The sequence below is a fragment of the Quercus lobata genome, chromosome 3, assembly GCF_001633185.2.
Source record: "Quercus lobata isolate SW786 chromosome 3, ValleyOak3.0 Primary Assembly, whole genome shotgun sequence".
Classification (NCBI taxonomy): domain Eukaryota; kingdom Viridiplantae; phylum Streptophyta; class Magnoliopsida; order Fagales; family Fagaceae; genus Quercus; species Quercus lobata.
In genome coordinates this window covers 59,284,794-59,298,876 of record NC_044906.1, presented here as the reverse complement: position 1 = coordinate 59,298,876, position 14,083 = coordinate 59,284,794, and the positions used below count along the sequence as shown (strand labels likewise).

Genomic DNA, 14,083 nt, shown 5'->3' with positions numbered 1-14,083 from the left:
TTGATTCACCATCGTGTTTGGAGCATACAACTTACTGATATCATACCTCATCAAGTTAATTTGTTTGAATTCCATTTTCTATCTTATCACTTTTCTTCTCAACTAAACAAGAAAATCTTTCACCCTCCACTTTTCCATCGCTCAACCAAACATAAATGAAGAAAACTAAAATATTTTTCATAATTTCACTTTTCTCTATCTCCAAACTTAATGGACCCTAAAACTTATGTGGCACAACATAAGAAGTGAACTACTAGTACAGTTTTAGTTTTATTATGCACCAATGTAAGATATGGGAGAAAAATGGAAATTAACCTTAAATTTCAAACATTATAATTAGTAGTTTAAGTTTTCAAACTATATTTTTTTTACTAGCATCTTGAGTCTAAGAGACTCGATTTAGGGTTTATAAATCGAGTTTTTGGGACTCGGTTTTCGTAGATTGTTCACATCTGATGTGGCACTTTTTTCCATATGGCATTTACCTGGAAATCGAGTCTCTAAGACTCGATTTACATCTAAAAAGAAAACAAAGAAAACCACAACGACAACAGCAACAGCAATTCCTGAAAATATGTGTTCATCAAAGAAGAAGAAGAAGAAAAAAAAAAAAAAAAAAAAAAAAGGGGTTGCAGTAAGAGAGGCCTGGGTCGCGCTTGGCCTGAGTTTGGCGCGGCCTGGGTCGGCAAGCTTGCATCTCCATTTCTTCTTCTTCTTCTTCTCTCTCTCTTTCTTTCTTTTTTTCTTTCTTTCCGCGTTTTTGTTGTTTCTGCATTTTGGGTCATTAATAATTATTATTTTTGGGTTAGAAATCAAGTCTTAGAGACTCGATTTCCAGGTAAATGCCACGTGGAAAAAGTGTCACATCAAACGTGAACAACTCATAAAAATCAAGTCCCAAAAACTCGATTTATAGACCCTAAATCGAGTTTCTTAGACTCGAGATGTTAGTAAAAAATATAGTTTGAAAACTTAAACTACTAACTGAATAGTTAGGAAATTATGGTTAATTACCCATTTCGTCCCTAGATATGAGTTAGTTTATTCTCCAAACAAAAAAAAGCTACTAGTTACTTTTTAGAAACATCATCTAGGTTTTAATTCTATATAATAAAAAATTCATAAGTAATAAAAAAAAATCATTTGGGTTTTCATTTCTCATTTAACTATTTAAGCAATTCTAAAAAAATTCATGAGTTTCAAACTCTCAAGATGTTAGTTTGCAAAATAGTTTTGCAAACTTGACAATTAACTAAATTGTTCCAAAAATAATGCTATATGGCAAATTTCCTTGAGGAGATTTAGGGGGTTATGTCACTGATGGTGTATGTGGTGATGATGTTAGTTGATATTTTGCAAACTTGACAATTAACTAAATTGTTCCAAAAATAATGCTATATGGCAAATTTCCTTGAGGAGATTTAGGGGGTTATGTCACTGATGGTGTATGTGGTGATGATGTTAGTTGATTTGCTTGGCATATGGAGGATCATGATTGGCATTATTAGGAAACTTGAATTACTTGCATATTATTAGGGCTCAGAAGACGTGCCAAGAGAGTTCATGGTGAAATCAATCCTCTTGGTGAGTTTTTGATGAGTGGGTATGGGTCCTGCTTAATTGGGCTTCCTCTATTTTTTTCTAAGTTTATAATGTGTGTTTATGTTTGGTTACCAAGAAATCAAAGAAAAAGAAAAGAAAATTTTTCAAATCTGAAAATAAACTAATTCTAAATATTTTTATTTTATAAATTAAGGACTTATGACATCCTACGTGGCAGCTGGCATAAAAAAATAATATATTAATATCATCATTAGCCATGTTAGCTTTTTCCATCTTTTTTTTTTTTTTTTGGAGAAATTAAATTAACACATTTGAAATGATAGAAATCAAATTGAAAAACAATATAAATGTTAGAGACCAAACTTGCACTTCACATTAGGGTTTTCGTTTCACATATAACTATTTAAGCAGTTCTTAAAAAAAAAAACAAAAAAACAAAAACAAAAACTTCACATTTAAGCGAGAGGCGAGAGCAATTGTTAGAGCGAAATACGGGTCAATATCTATAATCAAACATGGAACGGAGGAGTCGAGGTTCAGATCCAGGTTCCAGGTTCAGATCCAGGTTGACACCCTATTTAACAGAAGACTTGTTGGAAGAGATCCTCTCCTGGCTTCCAGTGAAATCTCTAACACGTTTCAAGTGCGTTAAAAATTCATGGTCCACTGCTACTTTCTTCCAGAATCCAAGTTTCATTGCCAAACAGCAGCGCCACCGTTTACAAACAAATGCAGATCTTGTCGTCGCGAGCTGCGACCTGATGCACCTTGGGGACTGTCCGTGCATCCTCATCCTGAAAATGTTGATTCTCAAGGAGTACGCATTGTTGGCACGAAGGAGATTGTGGAGAGGAAGGTGGCCAACCTTCATAAGATATAATTGTTTGCTTGCATCAACGGCATAATTTGGTTGGCAATACCTTTTATAGTGGCTTCTCTGGCTTTTTCTTGTGGAATTTGACTATTAGAGAATCTAAGGTTGTTCGTTATCCCAGAGTCCCTAAGTGTCCTGCCCATCTTGCAATACAACCTTCTCCATGCAACCCTACTGTCAGATATGGATATGTTCATGACCACAATTCTAATATCTATAAAGTGGTTAGAAATGTCAATTATAGGGGACAAATGCGGGAATCACACAAAGCTGCAATGTTGTTCATGTTTACGACCTAAGTACTGGTTTCTGGAGGCAAATAATGAACTCTGTTTCTATTGATCATTCAAACATCACATTGCTAGATTATTGTAATTTTGTTTTCTTAAATGGAGTTCATCATTGGTATGGTTCCTCTGTCACTGACGACAATGGAAATCGTAAGTATACTGAGGTAATTGTATCCTTTGACATGAGACATGAGGTGTGTGGATTAATAAGGATGCCAAATGGGGTGTTTAATAGACAGTCTCCCACAGCGGGACAGCACTGTTTTTTCTTTTATGAAAGAGCTTGCTTTGTTCAATAATTGCCTTGCTCTTATTGTTTTTAATGCTTGTCGTAAAATACCAGAGAAATACTTCAATATATGGGTGATGCGCGAATATGGGTTCGAGTATTCTTGGACCAAAAAACTTGTTGTAGGATCCCTCGAAGGAATTCGGAGACCACTAGGATTTGTCAGGAATGAAGAGCTTATTCTACTGCGTGACAATGAAGATCATACAGTAGCTTTGTATATTGGTTCTCAAGAAATGAAGAATCTTCAACATTCAGGGCTTCGAAACTCGTTCTACCCACGCTGTGCTCTGCTCTATGTGGAGAGCCTAGTTTCATTAAATAGTGGAAATGTGTTTTAGAATTATTGTGCTCCTAATGTTGTGTGTAATTCAGAGAATATGATATTACGTCTTTTATCGATGATATCTTTGTTGAATTTCAATTTTTTATTCCTCTTCAATCTCTGTCATTTATTGATGGATCAGTAAATCATTGATTTTTGTTATGCATCGGAATTGTGATAGACTTTTGGGGAAGGTTTTGTCATTAATCTATGTAGAGTAAGAGCTAGTAGACTTTTCTGCAATGGCATCTCAGCTATTACTTGCTTTGGTGTCTTTTTGTTCTAGGGAAATTCACAAAGACTTGGTCACTTTTGCCCAATGAGGCTCCCTACCGCGGGAAAAACTTAGATAATCCCAGACCAATGCTCCAGGCTCTCACAATGTGGGTGGGCCCCACACATGGGTCCCACCATAGGGCCCACCCACTTTGTGAGAGCCTGGAGCACTGCTCTAGGACTACCTAAGTATTACCCCTACCGCTGGGTAATGTGACAAATTAAATTTCGTATACTTTGATGGAAAACAGGTCAGTGTAGGAAGATGAATTTAATAGAGAATGTTTCAAGAGGTTATAATCTAACCTTTTTATAGGTTTTGTGGTCCTTTGCATTTCATTTAGTTCTGAAAGCACCCGGATGCGTTGTCTGAACCTCAATGATTGCTAGTTTTTGTGAAATTGATTGTGCCATTGAGATTTTTGCTTACAAGTTTAGAAAGATGACCTTTCACATTCTAGTATTCTTCATGACAAGCATCTTCTAGCCAAGCCACAATTTTGTGTTCTGTTCAACCTTGTTTCCATTTGCTGCTGCTCTATTGCAGTTAAAATAAATTAATGGTCAGTAGTATATAGCTAGTCATAGGCATGGGATTCATATGCTGAATTGTGTGGTTAGTAGACTGTACCAAGTGCATTCTACCAATTTCATGACAAAATTTATTTTTTCTTCTCAATCCCCTAAAAATGAGAGGCATTGAAAGATTATTACAATATGATGTTACTATCCAACATGTCATTTCCTTAATATCCTTGTCCATTGCATGCCCAATACTCCGAATTAGAAAAAACTCGCTGCTTTCCTTCCTTTCCATTCTTTTCTTATTCCAATGAATCCTATCCAAACACAAACACCCTCTTAGTGTCTGTTTGGATAGCTTATTTTTTGCTAGCTTATTTTACTATTTAACTTATATTTGCTACTATTTATAGGCCCCACTGCACTTTTTGGTATTATTCATGAATCTCACTATACTCTTTCAGCTAACTTTTACCTTTATCTACAATACTTTCAGTAAAAAAAATTCAGTTTTAGCAAAATAAGCAGATCCCAAACAAACCCTTAGAGGACCTTGTATTCGAGAATTTATATTTCATACAAGGTATTAAAATGTTATCTATAGGTTGTACTTCTAGTTAAGTTATTCCAATCATGTTGTAAGCGAAGTTAGATAGAAATTGGAATAGTGGTCACTTTGGATCTCTCTCTCTCATATTGACCGAATCCAATTCCTCTAATATAAATAATTAATGCACAAATATAAATAATTAATATATGCATTTACTCTATTGGCTAATCCAACAAAATAATACTCTATAGCCATGTGGCACATTTTTTGAAATTTTCTTTATTTAGACTTTCACCACAACAAAGTTTGCATTTTTTTGAAATTTTCTTTATTTAGACTTTCAACTCAACAAATTTGTATTTATATCAAAGTATTATTTCAATGTATTAGCCAATACATACAGTAAATATATATATATATATATATAAATATTAATTATCTATAGTTGTGCATTCATTATTTATATTAGAGGAATTTATATGATTATTTTTTATGAATTTTATATAAGAAACTATTTTTGTTTGAGATCATTAATAGGATAACTACATTTATTTTGTTCAATAATTTATATTAAGTGGCGCATTAATTATTTATATATAATGAAATTTTATTGTTTATAAGATGTATATGGGAAACAATTATTGAAATACGGTATTCTTACTCAAATTTAGTTACTTTGCAATAGTTGGAACAAGTCCAACATAGAAAATATATATATTAACACACAATCAAGAATATAAAGAAAATAATTGAAGGACATTTACCTTTTTTTTGGAAATGATATTTGCATTCTTTTTTTTCTTTTTTTTTTAGAGAGTTTCAACTTATGGCGTCCGCTCCTGATGATAGCTCTTTATCATCAAATCAAGACACCAATCAGTTTTTGGCGTAGGCAGGGATTGAACCTCAGATCTCTTATACAACCATCAGAGACTTTACTAGTTGATATCATGCAATATAGAACAAATATCATGCAATTTTCAAATTATAAAATACATATAGTATGATCAGATCACTTCACCACTCAAATTGTCTTTCTATTTTGTCTATAATATAGAACATGGAAGATTACAATTTTTTGTAAGGAAAATTAATAATATATTGGAGGAAACTAATAACAAAAATTATTGAAGTATTGGAGGAAACTAATAACAATATGCACCGCAAGTGAATACAAAATCTAAATACCATAAAAATGACAATTTTTCAATTTTTTTCTTTCAACATTGGAAAAAGAAGAAAGAGAGAGAAAGAAATTACATGTGAAAAAAAAAAAAAAAAAAAAAAAAAAAAAAAAAAAAAAAAAAAAAAAAAGGAAGGACCTACCATTTCCAACAGCAATTCTCCATGATTGAATGATCCACGACATATTCAATAGGATGTGTTGGATAATTGGTTGCATGGTGGTGGGTATAAGAGAGATTGTGGATTCTGAAATGGGTTTGTTTACTCGGGTTAGATCAAAATGGTTTATTCTAGGGTTTTATTATTCCTCTTCTTTTGCTTTTGGATTTTTAATGTTAGTTTTAATTTATAGAAAATGTGTAAAGCTGACAACTAGTCCGAGAATATGTGTAAGACTACATCATCGTCACTATTAAGATGGTGTTGAAAAGCCTCACAACTTAGAATAATACTTTCCACCAAACGTGCAAATGAAGCCCTTGCCCTCAAAATCCTCTGTCTAGCTGGTTTAATGGTGGAATTAGACAATACAATCCGAGTTCTCAGCAAATGCAATTGTGATCTAGACCGATGCAAATGCCTTAGCAATATAGTGGCAAAAGTTTCCCTATTTCAGCATATAATCCTCCTAGCATTAGAGTATCTCTGAAATTGCCTTCTTACCAAGTTCAAGTCATCGTGCACATCCTCAAAAATCCTCTGAGCCCATATTAAATAATCTCTCAAAACAAAAGCAATCAGAATCTAACACAATAGAATCTAAATACCATAGATACAACCCACTCTTAGCCTTGGAGTATTTCTGATATTTCCCTACGACCAAATTGAAGTCCTTGCACACAGCATCAAAAAACTCCTGAGACCATTGCTATTCCCTTGACAAATACAAACCCATTAAACCATTTCCCAAAACAAAACCAATTAAAAGAATCCAATAGAATCTAACCCAATATAACTTAATTACCCATGAAAGCACCCATTCTAGTTGCATATTCGTCTAGTTCCTGACGAGATGTATTAGTAGGAATCACTGAAACGACAACAACTTATAAAATAATAATAATAAAAATAATAATTTTAGTACAAAAAGAAAGAGAGAAAGAAACTTCAAAAAGAAAAAAGAAAGAAAGAAAGAAAAGAAGGAATGATCAAAAAACTTACCATCTCCAACAACAATTCTCCGAGCTTGAAGAATCCAAGGCAAATTTGATAGAATTGCCTTCACAGACATGGTGGTGTGGTGAGTATGAGAGATTTTGAGTGGTCTCTAAAAAGGGTGTGAGAGATATTTTTTTGGTTCTGAGTGAGAGAGACCTAGAGGAAGTTCTTGGGTGTGGACGTGGGTGTGGGTAAGTGTGAGAAATAGTACAGAGCGGGAAATAAAGCGTGTGGAGCAAGAAACTATTATTTTTTAGTGTTATTTTGTTGTTAATTAACTTGTTTTATTTCATTTTTTTTTAACTGTTATTGTTAATTAACTGTTGTAAGGACACGATTCGTGGCGGACCGTAACAGTGTCGGGTTCGCACGTGAAAAGGCCCTAACAATATCATTTGTAGAGCGTGGGTTTGGAAGGCTAGGCCTTAATCGACAGGCGGTGGGTTTTTCGTGGTGTCCGTACAAGTTTAAGTTTTCCTTCACCCTTGGAGTCTTTCTCCTGGAGGTGGGCTAGGAGGCTCTGGTTTTTGGCCATTTTTTCCAACCTCCTCTCTAGGTTCCTTATTTTTCCTTTTATACTCGTCTGCGTCCACTATCCTTCATCCACGTATGGGGTCAACATTTCCAAGGCTGATACTTGTCCCGTCAGTCCATACCCAAAGTCGTTGGGAATGGTTGTAAAAGCCAAAGAATGCGGCTCTGTCAGGTTCAGAGCATTAAATGGCAGTAATAGCAGCTTTCCCTGAATATTTTAGATCTTTCTTCCAAGTTTCAGTCCTATACCGTTTTTACCCTTCTTTCTGGGGGTACTTTGGGTCTGCCGAGGACTGAACTGCCCTCGGCGGTGTCCAAAGGCTATCTTGTCGAGTTTGGGCCATAGCCCTTCTCGGCTTGGGCCTTCGGATTCTCCCCGGGTAGATGGGTCTGGCCCATAAATCATTTGGGCCCCACAACTGTTATTTCAGTTTTAATCAGCTATTTTAGTGTTTTTTTTTTTTTAAATAAAGTCTTTCTCTAATCTTTTTTTTTTAGTAAAAAAAAGGCTATAACTAAGCTTGTGGAGCAAGCAACTAAAATTTTAGTGTTAATTTTATGGTTAACTAACTTATTTTATTTCAGTTTTAATTAGCTATTTTAGTGTTTTTTTAAAAAAAATAAAGTATTTCTCTATCTTTCTTTCTCTTATTGCAACGAAATTTTTTGTTGCAATTAAATTCAAATTGTTGCAATAAACCTCTATTGCAACCAAAAAAAAAATTTATGTTGTCCAATATTGCGATAAAGTCGGTTGGCAATAGACTATTACAACAAAAATTTCGTTACAATAAAATATTTTTATTATTATTAAAAAAAATTTATTGCAACAAAAAATACAATTGCTACAATTTGTTACAACAAAATTTTTGTTGCGATAGGTTACCGTAACAATACAATTGATCGTTATAAACAACATTATCATCATGTTAGCAACCACATGACCCGCATCATCCATTATATAGTCATCAAAATCTCCTAATATTGCATTTGGGGGTTTTTGTTGAAATAAACTTCAAATTGTTGCAATAAACCTCTATTGCAATGAAAAAAATTTCGTTGCCCACTATTGTGATAAAGTATATGACAATAGACTATTGCAATAAAATATATGACAATAGACTATTATAATGTAGAACTTTGGTATCCCCCTAAAACACAACAAAACAAAACCCAAAATAAAAAACAACCCACCAATCCAAAGTGGCAAACTAAATAAGCAATAAAGTAGAGAACTGGAATGAGAAGATAATTCAAAATTACACACTATTAACAAATGCCTAGGAAAAGAAAATCCAAACAAAAGTTTAAGGAGGGAAAATTTACCCTAAGACCAACTGGCAGAGCCTATCTTTCATTAAAAAATAGGTGAATTGGCAAAAAAATTTCGTTGCCCACTATTGTGCTAAAGTATATGACAATAGACTATTGCAATAAAGTACATGACAATAGACTATTATAACGTAGAACTTTGGTATCCCGTAAAACACAACAAAACAAAACAAAACCCAAAATAAAAAACAACCCACCAATCCAAAGTGGCAAACTAAATAAGCAATAAAGTAGAGAACTGGAATGAAAAGATAATTCAAAATTACACACTATTGACAAATGCCCAGGAAAAGAAAATCCAAACCAAAGTTTAAGGAGGGAAAATTTTACCCTGAGACCAACTGGCAGAGTCTATCTTTTATTAAAAAATAGGTGAATTGGCATATGCATCTCACTGGCTCTCGTGTGGATGAAAGGAGCATGCAAACTTGAACAAACCAAAGCAATAGTGTTCTGAAATGGAAATAAGCGATGCACCACCTCTAAAGCTGAAAATTGGCTCGAGGGGAAGATGTCGATGAATATCTCATCGCCATTATTATAACAGTGTTGAAAAGCCACAGCACTCTAAAAAAGTCTTTGCACCGATCTTGCAAACGAAGCCCTTGCACTCACCATCCTCTCTCCGGCCGGTCTGATAATGAAATTAGTCCATGCAATCCGCGTTCTCAACAAATGCATTCTTGATATAGGACGTAGATGGCTTCGCAATATAGTAGCAAAAGCTCTCTGATTTTGGCGTAAAATCCTCTTAGCCTTGGAGTATTTCTGATATTTCCCTACGACCAAGTTGAAGTCCTTGCACACGGCATCAAAAAACTCCCAAGACCATTGTTGTTCCCCTAACAAATACAAACCCATTAAACCATTTCTCAAAACAAAACCAATTAAAAGAATCCAATAGAATCTAACCCAATATAACTTAATTACCCATGAAAGCATCCATTCTAGCTGCATATTCGTCTAGTTCCTAACAAGATGTATTAGCGAGAATCACTGAAACGACAAAAACGTATAAAATAATAATAATAATAATAATAATTTTAGTACAAAAAGAAAGAGAGAAAGAAACTTCAAAAAGAAAGAAAGAAAGGAATGATCAAAAAACTTACCATCTCCGACAACAATTCTCCGAGCTTGAAGAATCCAAGCCAAATTCGATAGAATTTCCTTCACAAACATGGTGGTTTGGTGAGTATGAGAGATTTTGAGTGGTCTCTAAAATGGGTGTGAGAGAGGTTTTTCCGGTTTCAAGTGAGAGAGACCCAGAGGAAGTTCTTGGGTGTGGACGTGGGTGTGGGTGAGTGTGAGAAATAGTACAGAGCGGAAAATAAAGCGTGTGGAGCAAGAAACTATTATTTTATTGTTAATTAACTTGTTTTATTTTAGTTTTTATAACTGTTTTATTGTTAATTAACAATTATTTTAGTTTTAATCAGCTATTTTAGTGTTTTTTTTTAAATAAATTCTTTCTCTAATCCTTTTTTAAAAAAATTATAAAAATTAAAAAATTAAAAAAGGGGGGGGGGGCTATAACTAAGCTTGTAGAGCAAGCAACTAAAATTTTAGTGTTAATTTTATTGTTAACTAACTTATTTTATTTCAATTTTAATTAGCTATTTTAGTGTTTTTTTTTTTAAATAAAGTATTTCTCTATCTTTCTTTCTCTTATTTTTAATATATAAAAAAAATGCTATTAATAAGTCGGGTATTAAAAGTTTAAGCTTATTTATTTAAATTTTTTTCAAACACAAGCTTAGCTCGAGCTCATCACCTAACAAGATTTTTTGTTCAAACTTGACTCATTTTCTTATGTTCAAATTTATTCATGAGCTACTCAATTTTATGGACCTTCTCATATTCAATTGCTTGAAGCATTCCACGTTGGAGAAGTGCAGCGCTAAACCAAAAGAGGGGATTTGTGACTGTGAAGCAGCAAGTGCGGCATTGTATTATGTTTCTTTTCTTTTGGGCTAGTAGTTTTCTTTGTTTAGGAAATTCTTAGAAACTCCTAGTATATAGTGAAATTGTACTCCTTCCTTTCACATTTATGGTGGAACCCATCATAAATTTATTAGTGGACCCCACTATGAATGTGAGAGGAGAGAACATCATTCTTTGTGCTCCGGGAATACTTAAGAATTACTCTTCCACAGACTCTCATGACTTCGACAGACATTATTTGATTATGAGACTTAAGGGTTCTCTTTTAACATTTCAATAGAATATTCATCGTCAAACAAGGGAGAACAGTGGAGGTATATAATTTCTTTCCCAAAGCAGTAAAAGATTAATAAAGCTATAATTTTTTTTTTGAGAGAGAGAGAGAGAGAATAAATGCTATAAATAGATAAAGTGTTTTTAGATTTTTTTTTTTTTTTTTTTTTTTGAGAAACAAGTGTTTTTAGATAATTTCTATCATTTGGCGAGATTTTGCATTAGATATTTAAGGTAGTTTTAAATGGAAAAACATAGGCTCCAAAAATATGCATGGAACTAAACTTTGTTCATTTCTTCTTTTTTTTTGGAGAAAAAAATATAGTTGAAATCATTACAAATAATTTTTGTGGGGCCAGAGAATCTTCGATCCTGGCTCACTTTGCATTAGGGCCCAAAGCCCAAGCCGAGGAGAACCATTGTCAAGGACGCATAATGAAAGCCCAAAAAAGGGCCTAAGAATCTGGCCGAGGACGATCTTATGCGCAGCACCCCACAGAACGCCTGAAGGAAAGGACGAGCTCAATGCAGAGGCAGGACAAGTGGAAAAGCTGCTGTGGGGCCCAAATAATTTATGGGCCAGACTCATTTACCTGTGAGGAGACCAAAAGCCCAAGCCGAGGAGGGCTATGGCCCAAGCTCGACAAGATAGCCTCGGGATACAGCCGAGGACAGTTCAGTCCTCGGCAGACCCAAAATCCCACAAGAAAGAGGGGTAAAAACGGTATAGGATTAAAACTTGGAAGAAAAATCTAAAATATCCAGGGAAAGCTGTCCTTACTGCCATTCAATACTCTGAACCTGACAGAGCCATATTCTTTGGCTTTTACAACCACCCCCAACGACTTTGGGTATGGGCTGATGGGACAAGTATCAGTCTTGAAAATGTTGACCCTATACGTGGACGAAGGACAATGAACGCAGGCGGATATAAAAGGGAAAATAAGTAACCTAGAGAAGAGGCTGGGAAAATGGCCAAAAACCAGAGCCTCCCAGCCCCCCTCCAGGAGAAAGACTCCAGGGGTGAAGAAAACTTAACCATGCATGAACACCATGAAAAACCACCGCCTGGTGACCAAGGCTTAGCCTTTCAAACCCACGCTCTACAAATGATATTGTTTGGGCCTTTTTACGTGCGAGCCCAACACCGCTACGGTTCGTCACGAATCGAGTCCTTACAGCTGCCAATACAGTAATAAAGGACTCTGCGCCTGACAGGTCCATACTCTTCACCATGCTGTTCAACTTTTACAACTGTTCCCAATCACTCTAGGTATGGGCTGATAGGACAAGTCTCCACCCCAGAAAGTGAAACGGACACATGGATATTGAAAGGAAAGAAAATACCAGTATAAAAGGGAAGAAGAACGAGGGGAGAGAGGGGGGGGGGGCTCCTAGAAAAAGGAAGTCCTAAAGGAGGGACAACGAGGAGAGCATTAAGCTCCTCGGACGGGGTCCGAGGACTAAAACCCTACAGTCTGCACCGATGGAAGTTTTAGCTAGTCACGCCAGGCCCACCCTCATATAAACTTCCATAGAAACCACGATTAGACCACCGTCCGGTGACCAAAGCCTAACCTTTCAAACCCATGCTCTACAAATTGCATTGTTTAGGCCCTTTACGTATGAGCCCACTATCATGTGTGGGTCGTTACAAATTGTATCCCTACAATTTTATATGTTTATAATTTATATACAAAAAAAAAAAAAACAAAAACAAAAAACAAAAAAAAAAAGGAGGTCATAATGCCCATCTTTTTTGTTCATTTTAAAATGGGAAAACTTAATTGATGTCTAAGGGCATTGGTTTATGATATATTTTTTAAAAAAATTTATAAGAAAATTAACTGTATTTTCCTATAAAAGTGATGTTAAAACTTTTATAAATAGTTTATTAACAATTGTCCTAAGGTTACCTGTTAACAGAACCCTTTTAAAATATCCAAATTTTATAAGGAACATCATGTAATAGGAAACTAGACTCATCACACATGCTTTGCGCATGCGATGAGGTTTTTTAAAAACAAACAAAAAAATAACTTGTATTTTTATTTCATATATATAATTTTTATTTTGGGAATCTAATTTATAAGTGGATAAAATAATTTGAAAAAATTAGAGTTGTATTTTTACCAAATTGTCTTTTAATTTTGTCTCTACTTAAACATAGGGGTGCAAAGGCATTTTTGAACCAAAAAAATGAGGATTCCAAACAGGAGAAACCCCTTAAATAGTAGTATAGATAACTTTCTCAATCTCACTATGTAATGATTAAAACGATAATTTACGTGTACTTTTAGTCATATAACCTTTTTAATGAGTCTTGTAACCAGTGGCAACTCCAGAAATTTTTTCCAGGGTATTTCTCAAGAAGTATAAATTACACAATCTAATAAAAAGAAAATTTTATATATTGACAATAACAACAATAATCAAAAAACATGCAAATACATAAAATTTTACAACATAAAGCTTGTGGAGTTCAGTTGTAGTTGTTGTTAGTGTTGCTAAACAGGGATGGACGGCAATGGCTAGAAAGAGTAAGTGAGTTTCTTATTTCCTTTTAGCTTTTAGGTTTGATTTAGTTTTAGTTTAAATTGTTTAATGACTTGTGAATCCACGAGGCACTGAGGTTTTTTTTTTTTTTTTTTTAATATTTGTTGAATTAAAAATGTAATCGTGTTGGTGTTGGAGTAGTGATAGTCTTAGTCTGAAATGAGATTATTCTTGTACTGGGCTTTTCTATTGGCATTTGGTTTGGGCCTTGTTAGTGGTTTTATTATAATTTTTTTTTTCTAGATTTTTGTTCAAGTTTTTTTTGGGGGGGGGGGGGGGGGTTTCATGGTTTTATAAACCAGTACGATGAAAATACCGAAAAATAAACTGGTTACTGGTTCTTTGGTTGGACCAAGATCCGACCAATGGTCAAACCGTGACGTTATAAATAATATAATTAATAAAATTTTAA

The 14,083-nt window shown here is 34.4% G+C and overlaps 2 protein-coding genes across 3 annotated transcripts; one reads left to right on the top strand and one right to left on the bottom strand.

Annotated features, from left to right (window-relative positions):
* The first annotated feature begins 2,078 nt into the window (after positions 1-2,078).
* LOC115981170 lies at positions 2,079-3,357 on the top strand. The gene is made up of 4 exons (XM_031103341.1): positions 2,079-2,419; positions 2,532-2,613; positions 2,682-2,877; positions 2,963-3,357. The coding sequence occupies exons 1-4, from the start codon at positions 2,079-2,081 to the stop codon at positions 3,355-3,357; spliced, it is 1,014 nt and encodes a 337-aa protein (XP_030959201.1).
* A 5,780-nt stretch (positions 3,358-9,137) lies between these two features.
* LOC115979241 lies at positions 9,138-10,182 on the bottom strand. 2 transcript variants are annotated; one of them, XR_004088995.1, is made up of 3 exons: positions 10,011-10,182; positions 9,829-9,894; positions 9,138-9,740 (listed from the first exon to the last, which is right to left on the bottom strand). XR_004088995.1 is itself a non-coding variant. In XM_031101221.1 (3 exons), exons 1-3 carry the CDS (start codon positions 10,011-10,013, stop codon positions 9,466-9,468), a joined length of 318 nt encoding a protein of 105 aa, XP_030957081.1. In that variant the 5' UTR covers positions 10,014-10,182; the 3' UTR covers positions 9,138-9,465. The 2 variants fall into 2 exon arrangements, 1 of the variants encoding a protein (XP_030957081.1); XM_031101221.1 differs by having other exon boundaries at positions 9,829-9,868.
* Positions 10,183-14,083: the final 3,901 nt, after the last annotated feature.